The sequence below is a fragment of the Pholcus phalangioides genome, unplaced genomic scaffold (assembly GCF_987345545.1).
Source record: "Pholcus phalangioides strain wild (caught in Gottingen) unplaced genomic scaffold, Ppha-v1.0 ptg000012l_1, whole genome shotgun sequence".
NCBI classification, from domain to species: domain Eukaryota; kingdom Metazoa; phylum Arthropoda; class Arachnida; order Araneae; family Pholcidae; genus Pholcus; species Pholcus phalangioides.
This window is the reverse complement of record NW_028301605.1, coordinates 22,899,155-22,921,460: the sequence shown is the minus strand read 5'-3', so window position 1 is coordinate 22,921,460 and position 22,306 is coordinate 22,899,155. Positions and strand designations below refer to the sequence as shown.

Here is a 22,306-nt window from a genome sequence, read left to right as displayed (position 1 = left end):
TTGTTTTGGTCTGAAAGAAAGTTTATTAAGTTTATTCGGGTATATTACTTTTGATTTATGTGTATGAAACATAATCTGTAGTCAGTGTAATAATAGCATTTTTACACCATCATTATTGAGAGGGGATTTATACATATTCATGTATTTAAATAGTAACATTACTTTATTTATATATTACTTTAATTATTATGCTTATTACAGCCATCTGTTGCACCACCTCCTCCGCCACCAGCTGCAGTCACTACAACAGCTTCTCCAGCGAAACCCAAAGAAACAGCACCAATAACCACAACAGTTGGACAACCAATTCCCCGCCTTGAACCAGGAGAACTAAAAAGGAAGGTATCTTCAAAGAAAGAGTCGGCTGAAGCCAAAGCTGGCAGCAGAACATCTATGTCTCAAGCAAAAAGCGGCGCTCGGTCTCTGTCCCCCAGTCCTAGCAGATCTGGAGCCAGTTCTGAAGGGAGAAATTCTACATTAGATTCTCCGAAACCTATTCAATCTGGCAGGCCAATTGAAACTGTTGGTCAATACAAAACATCGGCTCTGCCATCTATAGAGACAGTGAGTACAGCTTTATCTCAAACATCGGCATCAAGCCATCTAAGTAGTTCAGTTGCTCCAGTATCGGCCCCCAGCCAGTACATGGCTTATGGCACCACACAACAAGGATTTACTCTACCAGATCCTGGCGCAACTTATTTTCCCAATGACGGAAGCAGTTTCATGTCATCTGCACCTCAGTATATGCAAAGTGCTAGCTTTATGACTAGCCAGCCACCACCACCACCTGCTGCTATGCCTGCACCTGTTCAGTCCCAGATGAGTCAGCCTCAGCAAACTCAACCTATGCCTTCTCAATACTCTGATATATATTCCCAAAGTTCTGCACCACCACCACCCCCAGTTGGTCATCAACCAACATATGTTAATCCTCCTCCACCACCACAAATGCATTCTGTGCCTCCGCCTCCCCCTGCTCCTGCTGTTGCCCCTCAGTATCCACCACAGCAGCCGTCTGGCATGGTGATGCCAAATATGGGTATGCCACCTCTTCCTCCTCCTCCTGCTTCACAGCACCCTCCTCTACCTCCCATGCCAGTTGTCCCCAATATGATGACAATGCCTCCCAATCCCAGAATGGAAATGCCTCGAGGACCACCAGCTGTACCCGCTGGCATGAATCACCCGCATCATATGGGCCCACCGCCCAGAATGCCTGGACCAAGACACTACATGCCTCCGAGGGCAGAACCAGAACCTTACCACCAGGAAGGACAAGGCGGGATGGACCATTCATCCGGACCTAGAGCTGGCATGCCTGCTGGAAGAGGTGGTTATTATCGGGAAGGTCCGCCGAGAGGTCCACCTATGGGCAGGCCGATGCCTCCATTCAGAAACCAGCGAGAGGCAGAATACCATGAATACGATGATGAGCCTTATTCCGATTACCAAGAAGAATACGATCAGGGGTATGGAGGACACTCGTACGATGGAAGTGGTAACTCTAATATGCAGCCATATAATATGCCATATAATAGACCACATGATAGAGGTCCTCGCCCTCCACCACCTCACATGGAAGCACCGACTGGCATACCACCTGTCAGAATTACTGGAAGGTATACATGAAGTCTTTTTTTAGTTTTTTTTTTGTTTTTCTTCATGAGAATGTGCGAGTTTATATGCAATAATTATCTAGTTTTCAGTATAGCTTTATTTGTCATTTATGTAATGTAAAATACTGAAATATCTTAGTAAATACAGTAGAACCTTTCTTATCTTTTAGATTATAGAAAGATCCATGTAATAGAGGGTGGGATCAGAGAGAGGTTCTACTGTATTTGAAATTTTAGTATGTAATGCTTGTTAGAACTGAATGAAGACTCCTTTGTCTCATTTTTAAAAAATTTTTTATTAATTTTTTTCCATCCATATTTTTTTAAGTATGGATTTAGAAATAACTCACTATCGCTTGTTTCTATTTCTTTCCTGTGTATTGGGAAAATGATCAGAGTTATTATAAGTTTCTTTCTTGTATTGGTATTGCATTTGACATACAGTATAACCTATATGAAGCGGAACGTCAGTGGACCAGAATAACTTCCTATTTTATACAGTGCACATCAAAACACTAATTATAGACAGGACTACCTTTTGATTCTGTTCAAGACCGATTTCCTTCTCGTAGAGTGTTTGCCTTAGGTTTCATAGTACCAATCTCGGAGATATACATAATAAACAGTTTATATACATATATATAATTATTATTTGATATGCATTATATTTTTTACTCACCATCATAAAATTTTAAATTAGAAATTTGAGGTGATCACAAAATCAAAATGTTAACGAACAGGCCTACAGCCTCTTTTATATCAGTGATCTTCAACTGCACTTCTTGATTTCCTGTTCATTCCACGAAGATTTCGCTCAATTCATGTAGTCACTTCATATTTTCTGATTTAATACATAAAATACCTTCTCTATATTGGTTTTTATTTGCCTTAGCCATTAGAAGCTGTGGGTATTATTTATCCCATTTCTGCTGGTTCATAAAATTATTCAACTGTTTTTACCGCTGGTCTGCTGGTGTAAAAAAGGTTTGAAGAACACTGGCTTCAATCCTCAAGTTTCCCTCAAACCTCTATATGCTGTACACCAGGAATTAAAATAGTTTTATATGGGTGCCAAATTTTTTTTTTTTTAATTTTTTTGTGAGGATGGTGAAAAATTATATTCTTCCCCCCCCCCCCCCCAGAATTTTATAGGGCTTAGAGGCAGCTTTTCATGCTGGTAGACATGAATTAAATTTGGAAAATCTTTTTTGCGTTGTCCTCAGACTATAATTTAGTAACCACACACACAGGAGGTTTGAGGTGGCAATAAAATTCCTTAGTTTCCATGATGCACCGAGATTTGTGTCAATCCCTGCTATGCAAGTGGAATGATGTTATTGATGTTTGTATAGCCTCAAACATATTGGTGAAACAGATTGAAATACAGTTGTAATGCTTTCGAGTTATGACAATTTTATCAACTGGATAAAAGACTCATAATCACCACTATTAAGTTATCAACAATCTAGCTGAATATGGTTAGATTTGATTTAGAGATATGAATAATCTTTTCTTTTACATGCATTTTTTGATATCACTGGCAATATTACAGAAGCCTGTAGGCGCTTCCTGTCATACTTCAGGATGGAGTACATACATATTGTATGTCAGAGATTGATAAATCCCAGGAGCCACAGTGAGTAAAAAATTGGTATAGACACCTAAAATTTTCTTTGTGTAGTTACTAAATTGCAGTCAGAGAATGGCACAAAATGTTTGCAATTTATATTAGCATATTTGCCAATGTGGAAGAGGGTCACTGTTCCCTAGAAAAGTCAAAAGGAACATTATTCGGAATCTATTCTCAGGTAACAGTTTTTTTGGCTCTTAAAAAAACTGTTCTGGTGCGTAGCTTTTTTTTGTGTGTGTGTGTTTTATCAAACCCGGTTGTATGTTCTAATTACAATGATGTGCAGTCCCGGGGTGCACAGCGTTTTCATCCTGCAAGCCAGATATGCGAGTTGGATACTGCTCATTCAGGGGTCACACACTGGTGATTTTGTCATATTGTGTGGACTGATACCTTTGTGCAGGCTGGAGGTTTGTGCACCCCTGATGTAGGCCATCCCGAAATTTTGTGGAATAGAGAAGCAATTTTTGCCAATAAAAATATAGCAGGTATTTTCTTTGTTTATATAAATAAATTCAATGTGCAGTTGATGTTTTTACATGCTGTAAAAGTTGAAATGCAGTGTATGTCAATGTAACCAATGATGGATTGAATCAATGTTGCCAGGCATTTCTCCAGTTAATAGAAAAAGATCCAGAATTTTCTGCAAAAGATTCATTGCTGCAGGAAAATCTTGCATTAGAAGATATTGTGATCCAAATAAAAAAGGCAGTCCAACATACTCGGTGACTTGTCATAATTAACTTTGAGTTTTTGGTACCTCAAAAGCTGCCATGTCCACGCAGTCTCTCAAAAATAACCGGCAACATGAATTTGAGAAAATAGTGTATCGCTGAAAATGGTGTGTAGAATGTGAAAGTGTGATTATTTCTTGAACAAACTCACACTGAACCTTCTATTGACTTGTTCTGAATAGTGAGGTTGGTCCTCAAACTTTCAGGTTTTTTGAATCAGTCCTTGCATATGTGTTGTATCATGAGTCTTGCAACGGTCATAAGCTCATAACTATGTTCATACTTGAAAATGCACCAGGGTGTGTGCTCATCACAATTGAGGAAATCATGTGTTTATGCCTAATTTTTTTAAACTGCGATAAGCATACACTATCTACCAATAAGTATTTGGACACTTGTGATAGAAAAGAAAAACTAACTTTATTCAAAATCAATAGTTGGTAGAGCCTCCACGAGAGGCAATTACAGCGTGAACCCTCCGGGGCATACTTTCCACAAGTCCTTGTGTGACGGCTAGTGGTATTTTCTTCCACTCGGCTTGGAGAAGACATGTCAGTTCCTTCACCGATTTTGGACGGGTAGGGCACCCCTTAATTCGGCGATCCAACTCGTTCCAGAGGTTCTCGATAGGGTTCAGGTCTGGGCTCTGGGCAGGCCAGTCCATTCGATGAACCCCATTGGCACCATATGACAGCTGGCATTTTCGTCCTGGAAGTAACAGGGGTCCACCCCGTAAAACTGCTACAACGTAGGAAGCACATTGTCATCCAAAATAGTGCAGTAGGCATCGGCGTTCAGCTTACCATGAATGGGGACCAAGGGTCCCAGTCCATACCAGGAGAAACACCCCCAGACCATAATTCCACCTCTGCCGAACTTGACTGTTGGCACAATGCATTCTGGCAGGAGACGTTCTCCAGGCAGACGCCAGACCCTGCCATCCGAACGGTAGAAGGTGAACCTTGATTCGTCGCTCCAAAGAACCCGTTTCCACTGATCTACAGTCCAATTTCGATGTGCTTTGCACCACATTAACCGAGCAACGCGGTTGGACTTTGTGATCAAAGGCTATGGGCAGCAGCACTACCATGAAAACCAATCAGATGTGCTTCCTTACGGATGGTATTCATTGAAACAATACTCCCGGATGCCCGTTGAAACTCCTCACGGATGAGGGCCATCGGTTGGGTGCGGTTCTTCCGAATTTCTCTGGACAGCACCCGTCGGTCTCTATCTCCCAGTTTCATTGGTCTGCCGACTCGGGGCAAATTCCGACAATCACAGCTCACCTTCCACTTCTTAATCACATAGGCCACTGTCAATTTTGGGTACTTCAGCTCGCTAGATATGTCCCTTAAGGATCGGTCATTTTTGTGATACCCGATAATTATACCTTTCTCGAAATCAGAGAGCTCCGAACTGCGCGGCATCTTGCTTGCGACTAATGCTGATGTTGTTTCCTACTCGATATATACCGGCGGAGGGCGTGACGTATCTCAGGACCGCAGATATCGTCATTTGCATAGGTGTCCAAATACTTATTGGTAGATAGTGTATATTTTATTCATTTTCAAATGTGGACGTAGTTCTGTTTTAAAATAAATTTTTAAAATTTTAGTCAAATGCATTTGGTGATTCTCAATCATTCATTTCTTCATAATCTTCTCTTCTATCATCTATATGATATTCTCTGTATTTTGAGTTTTTCAAATATAATGCAAGAATTATCTATGCTAAAAAATACAAGTATGAGGTTGTCAAAACTTTCATTTAATAAAAATATATCAATCGTGAAGTCATTTCAAAGGGTGCCATAAGAATTATAATCCAACTTAAAACAGCGGTCACATCAAATTCTTTAAAATTGCATGGTGACTGTATTGTTCAAAATAGCCAAGTTTTTTTCTCTGATTATCATGTGTGTTAGTAGGATATTATATGCATTCACCTCCGTGATACTTTAACAGGATTTACTGATTGAAGATGAGATGTTTATTATTCAGTTGTTTATTAGTGTTTATATGTATATATTGTTTTGAAGTATAAATATATTTGAATGGTTTGTGAGCTTCTGTAAGGACAATCCTTATTGAATGTGGAAGATCATAATTTGATTTATTGTGTGAATTAGATTTAAAATAGTTTTAGTTCATAGCACTTGGAATAGTAGCTATCTATGGAAACCTTCATATTGACCTATCTCATCTTTGATATCATAAGCTACTGTTCATATGTTCATCTCTTTTCCACTGTCATCATTAATGGTTTCCCTCCCTTCCCTTCAATTAATCATCAGGCAATGCTCATCCGTCTATAGTTGCCAATCGATTTTATGAACCAACATGTTTTTACACCAGTCCTGGTCCCGAACTTGCTCAAGTCTGAGTTTGAAAAATGAGCATCACTGTAGTATTGTGTTGTCGAATAGAGGTAGGCTTATGTTTGCTTGATTACAAATGCTGAAGAAAAACGTAGGGGTTGACATGTTTACTTTTTTGGTTTAATTCAAATAAATATGTTTGTCCTATAAATGCATGAAATGTGAATGGTGTGTAATTCTTTGTATTCACAACTGTAAATTTTTGTGGTAAAAGTGAATTCAAAGTATGAATTTGAAATTGAAACTTGTGATGTGGTGAATTGTAGACAATTTTTATCATAATATATCGAGAGCCCAAAATCTTCAGTTTGCTTGTACTATCAAAAATTTGGTTTCAGAAATTCTTGGAATTATAACTGATTTATACATAAATGGTATGCATATTCGATCTGCTATTTGAATTTTTTTGGTTATTTAACCATATAATTATGTGCATTTTTATGGGTTCAAAGATGTTATATATTTTTCGTATTATTGGCTGTCACAGCAGATAGGTTTTAAGTTTTAGAGCTTCAGCCTTTATTTGCATTGCTTCCAGATTCTTGCATTTGAAACGTATGCCTGATATAATGAAAAAAAAAGTGTTCATGTGTCGTGAAAAATAGGCTCGATTGGAGCTTCAAAAATTTTTATTATGCATTTTTATATAATTCTTATTTATCATCAGGGTTTTTTTTTTTTTCAATCTGTGCAGCAGTGCTAATATTATTTTATATTTGGTAGCCAATAGTTTTTATATATTTTTAATTTTTTTCTCCTCTCTTTGGCAGATATAACTAAATTCATTATATATTGCATTTTAAGTTTGAAGAGTCATAATTGTCTTTAAAATTATTTTTTGGGAAATTTTTATTTATCATTGTATCACCAACATGTTAAGCATCAGCAGCCGACATGCCTTGAATTTAAATTCTGTTCTCCAAACTGATGTTTTGCTTAATCTTCATGTTTTCAGCTTTGAAAATCCCAGAAAGTCTAAGATATTTCTGTGCTATTCGGCTGTTGTTGAAATTTGAGAAATGAGCCTGTAGTTTGTTTATGGTTGCTATACACATCTTCACAAATCTGATTAGGAGTAACCATCAATGTTATCTGCAAGAGTCATAGATGAAATTTATGTTTCTTGTGAATTTATCGGAATGACTCCAGCTATGAATTTGTACGAAAATGAGGATTTTCTCAAATGCTGAGTCATTGAAGGGTTAATATGAATACTTTGAATCTGAAGATGAAATTATGTACATTTTTATTGGACATAAGGTGCATTCATGCAGCTCATGTCATTCGATAGGCGCTACTTTTTCTCTTTTATTATTATTTTGCTGATGGCACAACTAATATGTATGTTTTTCATGCTTCTAACGTTTTCAGGAAATATGTCGATCACCATGATCACCATCATTCGTATTCTGAACAAAAGTGTTTTGAAATGCAAGATACCTATATGTGGAGGGATTGACTGATACTTTTGTGCTTTTTTTTTAAAATTTCCTCCTCCACTCTTCGCTTTAAAATATTCCAGAGTATGTGTGATATAAACCAGAATTATTTAATGTTTGACATGGTATCTGCAGATGCGAAAGAAAACCTCTTGGAATTCATAATGTTATGTTTTTTGTCGAACGACAGGTATTAAAAATGTAAATTTTCAGTGGGTTCTCTTACTTTTTTTGCTACATAGAAATCGGGCTCACAACATTGATTCTGATGGTAGTATGCATGAAAAGTGAATGTTCTAATGGTAAATAATTTGGTTATCAAAGTCCTTGTACCAAGATGAAGTTTTTTTTAGTACACTCTGTTTAAACACCTACATTTTTTGCATATTTAAGTTTTGTTTAGTAATGGTGAAAACAAAAAAAATCTTGATTCAATGGATAAAAAAACATCATCCTTGTCTCATCCTCAAACATTTCTATCACGTGTTTGCTATGCTTATTTCTCCTTATCCCACATACTTTTTGTACTGTTATTTATCCCCGAAATATCTTATTTCACCCCCCACCAATGATAAAGTTTTCTAAAGTAGCACACCAATCAATAACATATCAATAATTATTTTTAAAATAATTTATTTTGTCATGTAATCAAAATAGGTTAGACACTGTTTTCGAGACAAGTGCGTGCAAACAGCGTGGAGACTATGAGACTATTTCACGAACCAAATATTAGATTTTTCTGTGCTTCAAAATTCTAACTCTCCATAAAAACACTTTTTAAGGTGAGAGAGTAAAGGTATATACTGTATGATTTCATAGGGCTGATTTGTTTATTAATTTAGTTATTGCTTATGGCAAAAACTTTCATTTCATGCAGTACAGAGGAGTATTTGTGAACCTTTCTTTCATCCCACTTTTGCTGTCACATTCAGGATTGAGGCCCTTTCAACTTGATAAATTGATATCCGATTGAATTTGTAGTACACGAGAAGGTTTATAGATATGTTTGGATCTTCAGACCCCGTAGCTAGATATCCATCAGCCTCATTCTTTTGGGTAGTAGGTAGTTCTATTGGATTCTAAAACTTTTTTTTTTTTTTTTCAAACTGAGCACAACTCAGGTCTATCGCCATAGGCAATTTACTACCTAGTGAGTTGTGCCGGAAGTGTAAGTGCGTGTACCTATCAGTCTGAGTGCGTATCTAGTGTTGTGTATGATTTTTCAGTGCTGCCATCTATATCTCAGAAGTGAGGTGAGTGATGTGTAGTGACTGAATATTTGTACTGTTTGTAGGACTGTTGCTCTCTGTGGCGAGACTTTTTAACGGGGAGATCGGCTCGCATTTGCGCCTTGAAGTTGGGAACCACAGGATTCTAAAACTAGTCACACTTTTTCTCAGTCATATTTCACCTGAATGGTTTTTTTGTTCAAAATTTCTCTGCAACCTCTTTAAATCACCTGCAGCGGCTCCCATTTTACTTGATTCCCACCCTTAGAATATTCCGGGGCAGCAATCGAGTTGTATGCCCCCTCCCCCAGTTGAGAATCACTAGTACAGAGTATAAATTCACCAGCAGAGAACATAAATTGATATTACTCAACTCATTGGATGGCTGGGATAGATTGCCACCTTTGAAACTTTTGATTGCAAGTTCAGACGAGCTAAGTATGCTGTAATATTAATTCAGACTTTGATTCTTACATTACGATTCATCATAATTATTTTGTTGATTTATGATCCTATAGGCGGGTTTTTGTTACTCTGTTGTACAAATGTACATGCAAAAAATACATATACTTATTTAATAAAATTCCAGAGACACACCCATCTTTTGGGATTTGGGAATGCTTTGCGATGAGAAGCAGTGTGTCTGGTCCTTCAATGTTCAATGATAATACTCAAATATTCAGCATGTAACAATGCAAAAATAATGTTTTATCGTTTTTCCCCTCCAAGCTGACAGACCCCTTAAAACTTCTACAGGGATTCGGTCCACGAGTCTCTGTTTAAGAACCACTGGCAGTGTTCTTTTTCTATAGAAGACCCTAAAACTTTAGTTGTCTTAATTCAGAGTAAATAATGAACCATTTTTTTTTGAAGTGGATATTCAACACTTTTCTCCAAATCACATACTATGGATATCACTTTAAATGTACTCATCTGGCTTTAATGCTCAAAGGGAGACAAACTTGTGGTATTAGGACATGAAAGTGTTTTGACGTTGTTTGTGTTGTCAAGATCATGTTCCCTCACAAGAATGGAGCTGATAATGCTCCAGCCCGAGGGGGGGGGGGCGAGACGATTCTCGGTGTTTTTGATTTTTCACGCTAGAAATTCTCTCCTGAGAGGCCAGCCTATGGGCCTTATAGCAGGTTTTAGGGACGATGGATATAACATCCCGGCAAGATAGCAACATGGAAAAATTTTCATATGTATCTATTGCAAACAGCATAGTTCACAAGATTATGAAATGTTTTTACATAATGGCCTGACTTGACTAACAATTTTTTCGCAGTGATTCGTAATAAGTCGCGTCATTTAATATTTGCATGTTGCCATCACGTTTTCATCCAATAAAAATGACGAGCACCTTCGTTATTTGCATCGTTTGCTTAACTTTTTGAAAAGCAGTGAGCTAATTTGTGAAAAGGGATTTCGCTCCTGAACGATTGGCTGAAAATCTCATTGAGTAGTTAATAGCAATCATATTCATATGATTTTTTTTATTTCATTTCACCTCCATAATTAGCCTATTTTCTCCCTCAAACTAAAAATTCACGCAATAACTTATGCTTCTCCGTTTTCGTCTACAGGCGCCATCTGTCGACGAAGATGGAACAAAATTATTGGTCTATTTACACGGTGGTTTTTTAACACTCCTCTTTCTTGATCGTGGCTTTTTTTGTGGAGGGAAAAAGCCATTTGAACCGATTTCTGTAAACCTGGGTTCGAATTCAAGTGAGAAGCCGTTGTTCCGAGTCTGCTTTTAACTGTCGGTTCTGCTCTTATTTGCCCTCTTGTGCATAAAATGACCGAGTGGCAAAATAATGTCCTTTTCAGAACGTTCCTGCTTCTCTAATCTTACTAATTTCTTTGCCCACAAAGAAAGTCATGACGATTTTCTCAGTTTTGTGACAGTTCCAGGATGTCCCATTCAATTTTTTAGGAGTAAGTGCTCCACACTGACCTGGCGCGCGTAGATGATCGTCTATGACCACCCAATGCAGTAGAAACAGTCCTGAATTTTTCCCCCCTTTTTTATGCAATGAGTATATGTATTTCAATTGGTATTTCTCAGCCCAATGTATGAAAGAAAGACTATTTTCTAGATATTACGCTGAGGCAAACTCGGAAAGAAAAGTCTACTAGTCTCCGTCGGGAATCGAACCCAATCCTCTCGCAATCCGGGCAAGCGTGCTATCCATATACACCACAAGAGAAGCGACCAATCCTTCGTTATTTACGCAATGTGGCGTAACGCACAATAAGGAAGGAATGGCTGTGTCTCCTATGGCGTATACACATAGTGCGCTTGCCCGGTTTGCAAGAGGAGTTGGGTTCGGTTCCCGGTGGAGGCCAGTAGACTTTATTTTTCGAGTTCACCTCAGCGTAACAGCCATATAAAGTCTTTCCTTAATTTCAAGTGGGTAATTAAGACAGAGAGAGATCCCCACTTTACGAATCTTTGTATGGCAGTGATTTCTTACCACTAAAACGTAACAAGATGTTTGAAATCCTTCAAGCAAGAGTGCCATGAACAAATTTCGAAAATCCTGATTTAAGGGTTCAACCTAAAGCAGTCACTCCCGTCTTAATTTATAGATCCCGCCCCGGGGGGTGTAAACCGGCTAGCCAGATAGGAATCACCTGAATATCGCTTGTCTAGGATCCCCATGATCCCTCTTAAGACGGCTCTATTAAACGGTCTGCCGCGAGATATATATTTTTTCGTGATAAAATTATGTGGAACTTAGTAAAAAGACTGATTCCCATTCAATATAAGGCGGCATTTTGATGTAGGTGCCGTGAGTATGAAAGTTCAGAAATCTGGCCTCAACGTGGTCTGTTCAAAAGGATCCACACACTATGGACTTTCGGAGATGAAGAAATGGGTACTGCACCGATGAAGGAGTGGCACAACTGCTTCAAAGTTGCCTGCACATCAATGGAGAGTGATACATGATCTGGTAGGCCATCAAAATCAAGAAAGCAGATCGTAATTGAGTAAGTGAGGACTCTGGTGATGCAGGGTCATCGAATCATGATCACAGAACTTGCAGACGAGGGGAGCATTAGCGTTGGACTCGGCCCCCATAGTGGTGGTCGGCTGAAGTTAGTTTTCTGTGGTTCCCAACTTCGAGGCGCGAATGCGAGCCGATTTCTCTTGTTACAAAAGTCTCGCCACAGAGCAGCAGGCCTACAAATGGTACAATACTCAATCATCTTTTCCTTCACTTCTGGCAGCACTGAAAAATCAGACACAACACTAGATCGCACTCAGGCTGTTGGGTACACACACTTACACTTTCGGCACAACTCACTAGGTAGTAAATTGTACATGGCGATAGACCTGAGTTGTGCTCGGTTTGAAAGAAAGCATTGTGTGTGTGTGTGTGTGTGTGTGTGGACCCGTTCATTTTTTCCAATTTGACTCGCGATCTGGTCTTCGGGAGATGCAAAGTCATGCTGGTAGTCTTCTCTCTCTCTCCAGTGGCGTGGTTCATCACCAGTACTCACCGCACGGCACAACCATCACCAAGAGGTTCTGCGTCGCAATCGGCAGCACCATCACAGTTAATGCAGTTACGTTCAAGTTTTTCCTGTCATTTTGTCAAAAACGAAAATGCAACGGGGCTCACTTGCATTTCCTCACTCATCGGCGTTGTGCCGGCAGGAAAAAAAAAATAATTTCGCACTAGGAACTGCCGACGTACGTGCACCAAAACATGCCTCCCTAACTTCATTGGTTCGTGGTGGGATACCACGTTTTGAAAAATACAGAAGTCGTAGGCCGGTGGGTTACATTGCTGGGGAGCGCCAAGATTTCCCTTTTTATCCATGGAACATAAGCGTTTGAAATATAAAACGAGTAAGTTTAGGGACCCCTCAAAATTAAAGGTGGGGGGGGGCCCTCCCCAGTTTCGCAAATTACAAGTACGGAACGGTAAAAAATAATTATTGGTAATAACCGAACAAAACCAGTTTCCTGCTGAAATAATTCCCGGGAAGCAGTATGGAGCGAGATGTTTGATTGCTTTTTTGTTCTCGCCATTAACATTTCTAATTTAACACGTTAAAATAATTTTAAATTTCCTTTTTACAATTGATTTAACTTTTTTGAATTGAAAAGTTACTCAAATTAATCGTAACGTTAGGAAAAAAAGATGAAGAAAATGATACGATGACGATGTACGGGGGGGAGGTGCACATAGAAAAGTCCCTTTTATCTTGGAATGACTCGCGAATCGTTGATCCTAGAACCATACTTCCAGTTGGAGAAAGTATCAAAATGACGTGTAGACCTCGGAGATAACGACATTCATATTCCAAGGGCTTGTATAGTCATTAAAATTAAAAAAACACCTTTATAATGTGGTCATCCTGGTTTCACTGCCTCTACTGAGGCCAGCAAAGAAAATTTCATGTTTCCAAGTGAATTTCGCTGAGATATTTGAATTTAAAAAAAAAAATCTCTGAAAAGCATGGGGGTGGTGGAACAGAATAATGAGCTTGTCCGTTAGTTTATGAACTTACTCTCATTTTCACCGATTTTTGAAATCAAATATCTCAGCTAATATTGTGTTTGAAAATATGGAATTTTCGTTTGTTGGACTCTGGAAAGACAGGGCAATAACATTCTCTGTAATTGGGTTTTTTTTAGCACAGGATGGCAAAAACCGATTAAATAGGTTTTGTTTTTATGACTTCCCAACATTTTCCAATATGAATGACATATATTTGTTGTGGTCTACACGTTATTTGAATACTTTTACGAATTGGGAAACATGCTTTCAGAATCAACGGTTTGCGAGTTACTACAGGATGAAAGGACTTGCCTATGCACCCTGTATATCATAGTTTCCCAAATTTTTTGTTCCATCGCCGCCGCCTCCAGAATTTTTTTGAATCGTCCCTCCACCAACCAAGGCCGGTATTACACTATAAAAGTTTTATAAAATTATTTTATAAGACTTGACAAATGCTACCAATAAACTTATCGGTTGCATTTGCTCAAATAGTAACCGATGATCTTAATTGTGGTTGTATTTTTTAAGTTTTATCAAAGAGCTTTCACAAAACTTCGGCCTTAAGCAAACCCATAGAATCCTATGCTATACTTGTAGCTTCTATCGCCCCCGAACCATTCCATCGCTCACTTTAGGAAACACTGCTGGGTATGGTGCAAAAAGATGTCGTTCTCAATAATCTTCAGCTAACTAACAATCCGCTAATTATAATGGCTTTATCTCACCCTCGAGGATTCATCGGAAACTTCAGATGATATCCTGACCAATTAAGCGTGTTATTGCGGAAGGATCTCGTTTCTAATTGAATTATGTACTCGGAGAACCATTAAATGCGATACCTTGCGGCTTATGGAGAAGAGGGAGTAACGAGCCGTATCATTTGCAATCGCATCCGAAACTAATTGAATGCGATATATTGCCCTTTTATGTGAATGTCTGTCCTCTATTCTTTCGACAGATAATTTTAGTACACCGTTGTAAATTGATCCGATGTCGATCGTTGTTTCCCTGAACTATCCCGGGCACCCTTGCGAGACTGCTGGGGACTTGAATCGTGTGAAGCGGGATGGCTGATCTCTGGCATAACTCATTTACGCAAATGGATTGACATTCAACTCATTATATAATCGAGTGAAAATGTGCAATAGAGACTTCTGATTGCAACTCCGTTCAGTCGTTGTTAAGCAATTTAATATAGGCAATAAGGACTACAAGTTGGTAGTTACTTATAATGCTGTCTTGACGCATGACCCGGAAACCTCAAGAAAATAAAACCTGGTTGAAATTTTCGATAGTGAGCGCTTAAATTGGTATGCAAGCATTTATAGCCAGGTAAAGGCTTCAGAAAACCACTTTGTCCGAGGCGCATGTTTTTTTAAGACAGGCCCTGCTGCCTTTTTTGAGAACAGCCTAGACTCTTGGACATGCTCTGGATAATTGTCGTAAAAATTCATACATAATTAGCATGTCACAATACTCTTTTACAATTTCTCGTGGACGTTAAAAGAGGCTTTACGAATTCATGTTTGCCCAGGGAAGGCGGGTCGAACTGATTTTGACCAAGTATAATTCTTCCTTTTTTAGCCCCCCCCCCCCATGTGACTCTTGGCTCATTAATGCACGATCTGTGATGGCTCTTATTTTGCACAGAAATTAACATAAATTGTGTCAGACTTGGGGGGGGGGGGCGCTCTACCCAGGGGCCACAAGGGCATAGTTGTGATAATCAGATTTTGTGCTATAATTTTCGAGAGCAAGTATGTGTGAGTAGGCACTTTCAAGTTGGGAAAGGCTGGGTACTTATCAACTGTTAATGGAATTCCTCTAACCATGGTCCCCATAAGAGTGGAGCTGACAGGGCTCCAGCACGGAATGGATCCTTACCATTTTTTATTTTATCAATGTAAATTCACTATGGAGAGGTTAGTGAGAAATTTAGCTAAAGGCATTGCTGTTGGATATGGTATCCATAGCTCCAACATCCGTTAATAAAGTTGACCTATTTTACTCGACCTCGTGCAAGGAGGTCTTGTGTGGTTCTCAAGACAGTTCCGGAGGTCCCTGGACTGAAGAAAGCGGCGAAAAAAAAAAAATGTTGGCACGAGAGAAGGCATTGCTACAGCGTTTTTGGATCTTTTCTCCGACTGTCCACAACCTGCGAGATCTATTGCCATCGTGACAATTACCTTTTGTGAAGTTTGTGTCGGAATACTTTGTCGGTGAAACATGAAACACTAAGCTCACATGCTATATGTGCTCAACAGATGTTGCCACCGATTTCCAGGATTCAAAATGAGAAATTCGCAACGGTTTTATGAATTTATTTCGAACCGGTGATCCTAGAGACATACTTCCAATTCGAAAAAAATATCCAAATAACGTGTAGAACTCGGATGTCATTCACATTGCAAGGGGGGTTGTATGCAGTTATTGAAATAACGTTTCATATTTGGTCACTGTCCTCAAAGACAAAATTGAAAGTTGTTGCCCTTTTTCTCCTGACGCCAACAGAAGTTCCACGTTTCTGAGTGCAATATTCGCCGAGATATTCGGTTTCAAAAGAATGGAGGAAAAATTGGGAAAGAACAGCATAAACTAACGGGCAGCGCTTCTTTCTCAACTTTTCGAATTCAAATACTATATCAGTGAATATTGCACTTGTGGATGGAAATGTGGAATTTTTGTATTTTATTTATTTCTTTTTTGTGCTCAGGAGAGACAGGGCAACAGCTTTTTATTTGTCTTTGAGTACAGGGTGTCCTTATAAAAAGTTTATTTTTATTTTATTTCAATAACTGCACAACCCCTTTCAGTATGAATGACGTATCTGAGTTCTACACGTTGTTTGGATACTTTTTTCTAATTGGAAGCATGCCTCTAGGATCACCTGTTCAAAAGTGATTTGCAGCGAACGGACTTGAGGGAAAGACCTCTGTCTGAAAGAACACCCTGTATGTACAGCGTGAGAAGTAAAAACATGACTATACATTAATTTTGGGCTTCCTGGTCTCATCTGAGCCCTCTCATCTACTCTTATGTAAAGACCAGGGGGCTTACTAGACGGAAGAAAAATTTCTGTGGAGCGAAGAGTAAGTCCCCCACCCCACAAAGAAAAGCAGTCCCGATTAATGTTTTTTTCAACTTTCCCCTGAGACTCAGTAACCCCTTTTCATGTTGGAGAAACACATCATTATGAAATCAATGCAATTGGAAGTATGCCTCTAGTATATCAACTGTTCGTCAGTAATTTGCAGCGATGGGACTTAAGGCAGGGCCGTAACTAGGAATTTTGCCCCCCCCCCCCTTAAAATTCGATAATTTCGTAACGGTGTTCTTTGTTCCCACCTAAAACTGCCGCTCTGGGCAGTTGCTTCCCCCTGCTCCCTCTCTAGCTCCGGCCCTTCTTAAGGCATCACCCTGCCGCTCGCTCCAGCTTGTTAAATTCTTGGAAGTTCCGAAGAATATCCACACACACACACAAAAACAAAATACACGAATGTTTTCTCCTCCGAAAATCGGGACCATTTCCAGGAATCCTAATCTTACTAAAGACAGTTGGCGCAACCCCCCCCCCCCCCAATCTCCGATGTGCCCAGTGTTTTACGTAAAATTATTGAACGAGCCAGTGCAGTTTTTCAGCAGTCGTTGCAGACATTTTCCCCCCCCTTACAGAGGACGACGTTATCGGATATCTCTCGCAACGCCCCCGCTTTCTGCTAAACTTTTTTGTTTTAAAGCAAACGCAGGCGGATCTGATTGTTCAGGTGATCGTTACCAGAACCCCCCCCCCCCCACGAGATTTATTTAAGGAAACACTTTTGCACTTACACGAAAAGAGGGAAAATCCCCAGTTTTCTTGGGAATAAATCCTTGCACCTTTTACGTGCTTCCCATACGAAGATCGGTTCGTTTTTTTAAATCTGCTTAAAACTCTGCATATTCCATGATACCGAACGTGCTGTGGCTGGCAAGTTCTCGTTTCTTCAAGAAAAAACACTTTTGTGTCCGCGGAATTTCATAGGTTCGAGGCTATACGTGGAATTTTTTTTTTTATAAAGGGATAACGACATCTTTTTTGCTGTTTAATTGTTATTAGATATTAATGATGCTGTCGTTTTTGATAATTCGCTTCGTCGTTTTCCCTCCCTTATGTTCTTGCCTTGCCGAGGTGTCGCTGGACTCTTTTAAAGTCGCGCATCGGGAGCTGAGGTGTCATCCGTCAACTTCCATTGACATATAACACCATCGTCCTCTGTAATTGATGGATGAATTTCAGCCTTCCGGACCAGTAAAGCTGATACCAACGAGTCTCTACAACTTGCGTTCACGTTGGAAGAATCGGAAATCCACAAAAACAGTATGGTGAACTCCAATGGGCACAGCAACAACCATGTGAACGTGGTGGATCAATGTCACCTATCGTCAAGTATAGCCGCGCAGAGATGTAGCTTCGGTTGTGATGAAATTCTCCTATTTGCCCAGGAGAATAAAGATGCAGTTGTGGTCACAGAACAGCAACGTGCGTCTAGATCGGAGGTCTTCAAGCTTTCCACGGTCGCGAGCACTGTCTGTACCCATCATCAAAAGAAGAGCAACCCTCTGCGGCAAGATTGACGTACGTATCCATGAAGTCAGGATGATTTTAATCCTTAAATGCAATTTTTGTACAAGTTATTTGATTGGGACGTGAGATCTCAAGTGCTCGTGAATTCGAAATCTGACACGAGCATCGAGCACTCTTGATGCTTCGGGGAGCACCCTGGTTCTCGCGAGCAACAAGTTGAAGATGCCTTATCTAGATCGAGCTAAAACACCTGGATGACCGAGCATTGAGTGACTTGGACAAGGACTCGCATGTAACGCAGACGTGGCGTCGATTCTTCGCTGTACGGCCTACACGACTCCAACTTGTGACATCCAACGTACGCGGACAGACCGCTGCCAACGGAAATTCATTTACCGAGTCCTGACGAGCTAAGGACTGGCTACAATATAAATTCAGTTCTTAGACCACGATCCATCACAATTATTCTGTATATTTATACGCCTATAGCCACGCTTCTTGGTACTCTGTTATACAAATTAATATGAATATCTACTCATCTAATAAAATTCCGGATACACCCATCTTCCGGGAACGCTTCGTTATCTCCTTGGGATGTGAAGCGGCTTGTGTTCGATCCTTCAACATCAATGCCGTTTTGGTACCTGCAGCACATATGCCGTTGGTTATTGAATCGATACGGGGTTCTTAACCCTTAAACCATTTGTGACAATAAGATAATAGTCACAGAATCCCTGCGCCAGTGAATCTCTATTTTGTCTCCCTAACTTCAAAGCATTGAATCATTAATGTCGACACCCCCTAGGAGCCGCGAAAGTATCAGCATCTATAATGATGTAAAAACAATGTTAATTATTTTCTTATCCAAGCTCACGGACCTCTCAAGGGGTCCATGGATTCCTGGTTAAAAAAATCCCTCGTATGGAATCTTTTTCTTTTTCCTGCGCCAACCAATTAGAGATCGCCTTATCTCTAAATTTCGGTCCTTCTCATTGTTCAACAGTCCCGTGGACCCCTGATTAGGAGCCCCCTTGATATAGAGCTTTTCATCCAGCGGTAACCAATCTGTGATAACCTTTGCTCTATACATGCTCAACCCATTGTCCGCTGGCCAAATGTGAGCCCTCGTACTTATCTGATGTGGCCCGCGATAAATAACCAAATCACTTAAGTGGCCCACGAAAGGTTATCAGATTTATTAAGTTGCCAGTGGTGCATTTCCAGACTACTTCAGCGGCTCGCAGTGCGTTTCCGGGTCACTTAAGCGACCCCAAGCACATTTCCAAATCACTTGAGTGAAAGGCACATTTCCATTTCACTTAAGTGGTGAGTGGCGCATCATCGGATTACTTAAGTAGCTAGCTGGCATATTTCCAGATCACCCCAGTGACCAACGACACACTTACAGTTTACTTCACCGACCTGCTGCATTTTTTTATAGATAATTTAAGTGGCTCTTGGCACATTTTACAAATCACTTAAATTGCCTTCTACACATTTCCAGATCACTCAAGCTCTGCCCACGGCACGCTTTCAGATAACCCGAGTGGCTCGCAGTATATTTCCAGGCGACTCAAAGTAGCTTGCGACACACTCTCAGACACGTGAGTGAGTCGCGGCGTATTTCCAGATAACTCAAGTGGCCAGCAACACGTTTCCAAACCAATGAAATTGTCCGCACTCCCCAAAAGGTTGCACACACTTGGTTGACACTGGTCAAAACATCCTGTAGCGCCGCCCCCCCCACATTAAGGGGCCATTCAAGTATTACGTCAGCAGATTTTCAGCCATTTTTGACCCCCTTCCCCCCCCCCTTGTCAGCAGAAGTCGGCAAAACACTGAACACTGACCCCTTTCCCTGTCAGCAAAATTTCCTCAGCAGCTTAGAATATTTCATATCTTTAAAAAGGGGTGGTTGATGACGTAAGTAACCTTCAAACCCCCTCCCCCCCTCGATGCTGACGTAATACTTGAATGACCCCCTAAATTCATAGTGTGGAAAAAAATTGATTAGAATCGTCTCAGGACCCCGTGCTGAAGCCTTTTCATTTCAGCCTCAGCCCTATGGGGGGGGGGATGATGGTTGACACGTAACACAATGTTTATCAAATGAAAGAGTGACGATAATATAAATGTGCCTACTAGTAAGAATTCACTGCAGACAAGAGTCCCTATTGTTGTGGCTATTCACAGGGGTGGAGCTGACAGGGCTCCAACCCGGGACGATAATCGTTATTTTTGTTTTTTCACGCTATAAATTCATTATAGAGAGGCCCTGCCTGTTGTATCGCCCTAGCCTATGTACCTCTTTAAAAAAAGCCTTGGGCTGTGAGATCAGCCAATTTTTTACTCTCAGCGTCCCGGGTGGTCATCTGTTATTTCAGATGCTTTCGTGTGGGCTGGTTATGTAAGTGATGGTCCGGACCTGTGTCACTGCCCAGTGTACTTTTTTTTTAGCTATTATGGGCCTCATAATCGCCTGATTTATTTACAGAACTTGGACAATATGTAAATTGATATGGGGGCGGGGGGAGGTCCAGAAAAATCACTGCCTGCGTGCATATGATGCTGTTGTGCGGTGCCCAAGGGCCCAGAAATTTTATTCAGAAAATGTACTGCTTCATCTTATTAGTGTTTGCCGTTTGCAAAATCCAACACTGTGACAAATTGTGATAATAAGTAAATATCACAGCATAATTGAAAGTATTTAGGCATATAATCGTCACATATCAATACTTCGTAAGATTTCCTGTAGGGGGGGGGGCGGAAATCCACTTCACCGCTGTCATAAACTTGCTTTGGGAGTGGCATTCGACTGTGAAAAGCTCGGTGTACAGAATATTTATCCATCCAGACTAGTTTTTCCCCAAAGTGGGAAATGTCGCCCGCTGGGGGTGAAGGGGGCATAATATAGGATCCTATGTGTTGGCTTGAGTTGGACGGCGATGGGGGAAAAAAAACATTTGGGGAAATGGGGTGAAATGTTTAGAGAACTCTGATCCAGAGGGCGGTGTTGCTAAAATAGGAGGTCTCTCTGGCCCGACTTAATAACTATTTCGAATGTTGTCCGTAAGTCGAAATCTCGTCAATTCGGATCCAAATCGACGATTCGGGATCAGAAACAGAAAGGAGCGAGACAGGTCAGGTGAAAAAAAAAGTCAAATATCTCAAGGCCTGATCTAAAATTCCACAAGAGAGCCAAATCTTATCAAGGCCAAACTAAAAATTCATTAAAAAATAAAATTGCCAAATCTCGCCAACTGTAATTGAAAATTCGCCAAGAGTGCCAAATTGAACCAACTCTAATCTAAACCCCAAGAATGCTGAATCTAGCCAACTCTAATTCAAAATTCCCAAAAGTGCCAAAATATCGCCAAGGCTAGCTGATCTAAAATTCCCTAGGTGTGCGAAATCTCGCCAATTCCTCACCAAAAATTTCCCCAGGGGTGCCAAATCTTTTTGATTTGTAAATCGAAATGTCTAAGTCGAACGTTCGCAAGTTCTGGTAGTGGCTATCGTTAGACCAGGTTATTTTGCACACGTGGTCCAATTAGGTGCCGTGACAGTAGGAAAACGGTATTTTTTTTCACTAAATTTTTTCACGATATGCATATGATATGTTTCAATTATAATTACGTATATAACCGCTTATTATTTTCTATTTGCAGCATGTACAATGTCGGCCACCAATGAGAGGAAGATGACCAATAGCGAGACGATTTCCTTTGCAAGAGACATTCCTTCTTCCAATGGACTGGATATGGTTTAATTAATTATAGTTAGAATATTTATTTTATTATACATTTGATACTGATACAATTATTGTTATCATCATCATCGGCTTATGGTCGTATTTTCTAAAAACTTGTTGTAAAAGGTCAAAGACAAGTTTCTCACATTGAATCTCGAACATGTATTTAGTTGATTATTTCATAATTTTCGCATAATGTTTCGACGTTTACCATTGGTTGATTCATATTATCATTTGTTGATAATTAATGTTATCCCTCTCGCATGTTTATGTTTTGAAATTACAGACTTTGTATTACATGAGATTATTTATTGATGATGAGAGATTAGTATCGGAACAAATATCACGTGCCTTTTTACGGACTGAAATTCAATTATTGATTATTCTTTCGTGATTATTTATTATTATTAGACGAAATAAAAATAATTAAATTATTTGTA

At 39.8% G+C, this 22,306-nt stretch overlaps 1 protein-coding gene across 2 annotated transcripts in view; it reads left to right on the top strand.

Moving 5' to 3' along the window:
• The window catches only part of CycK (cyclin K), a 62,639-nt gene extending 40,333 nt beyond the window's left edge, over positions 1 to 22,306 (top strand). The window contains exons 9-10 of one of the 2 annotated variants that reach the window (XM_089240385.1): positions 202 to 1,622; positions 21,784 to 22,306. In XM_089240385.1, coding sequence (XP_089096511.1) covers positions 202 to 1,622; positions 21,784 to 21,808 — 1,446 coding nt within the window. In that variant the 3' untranslated portion in view covers positions 21,809 to 22,306. Of the gene's footprint in view, positions 1 to 201; positions 1,623 to 7,734; positions 8,015 to 21,783 lie in introns of those variants that run through there. The other variant, XM_089240384.1, reaches the window with a different exon arrangement.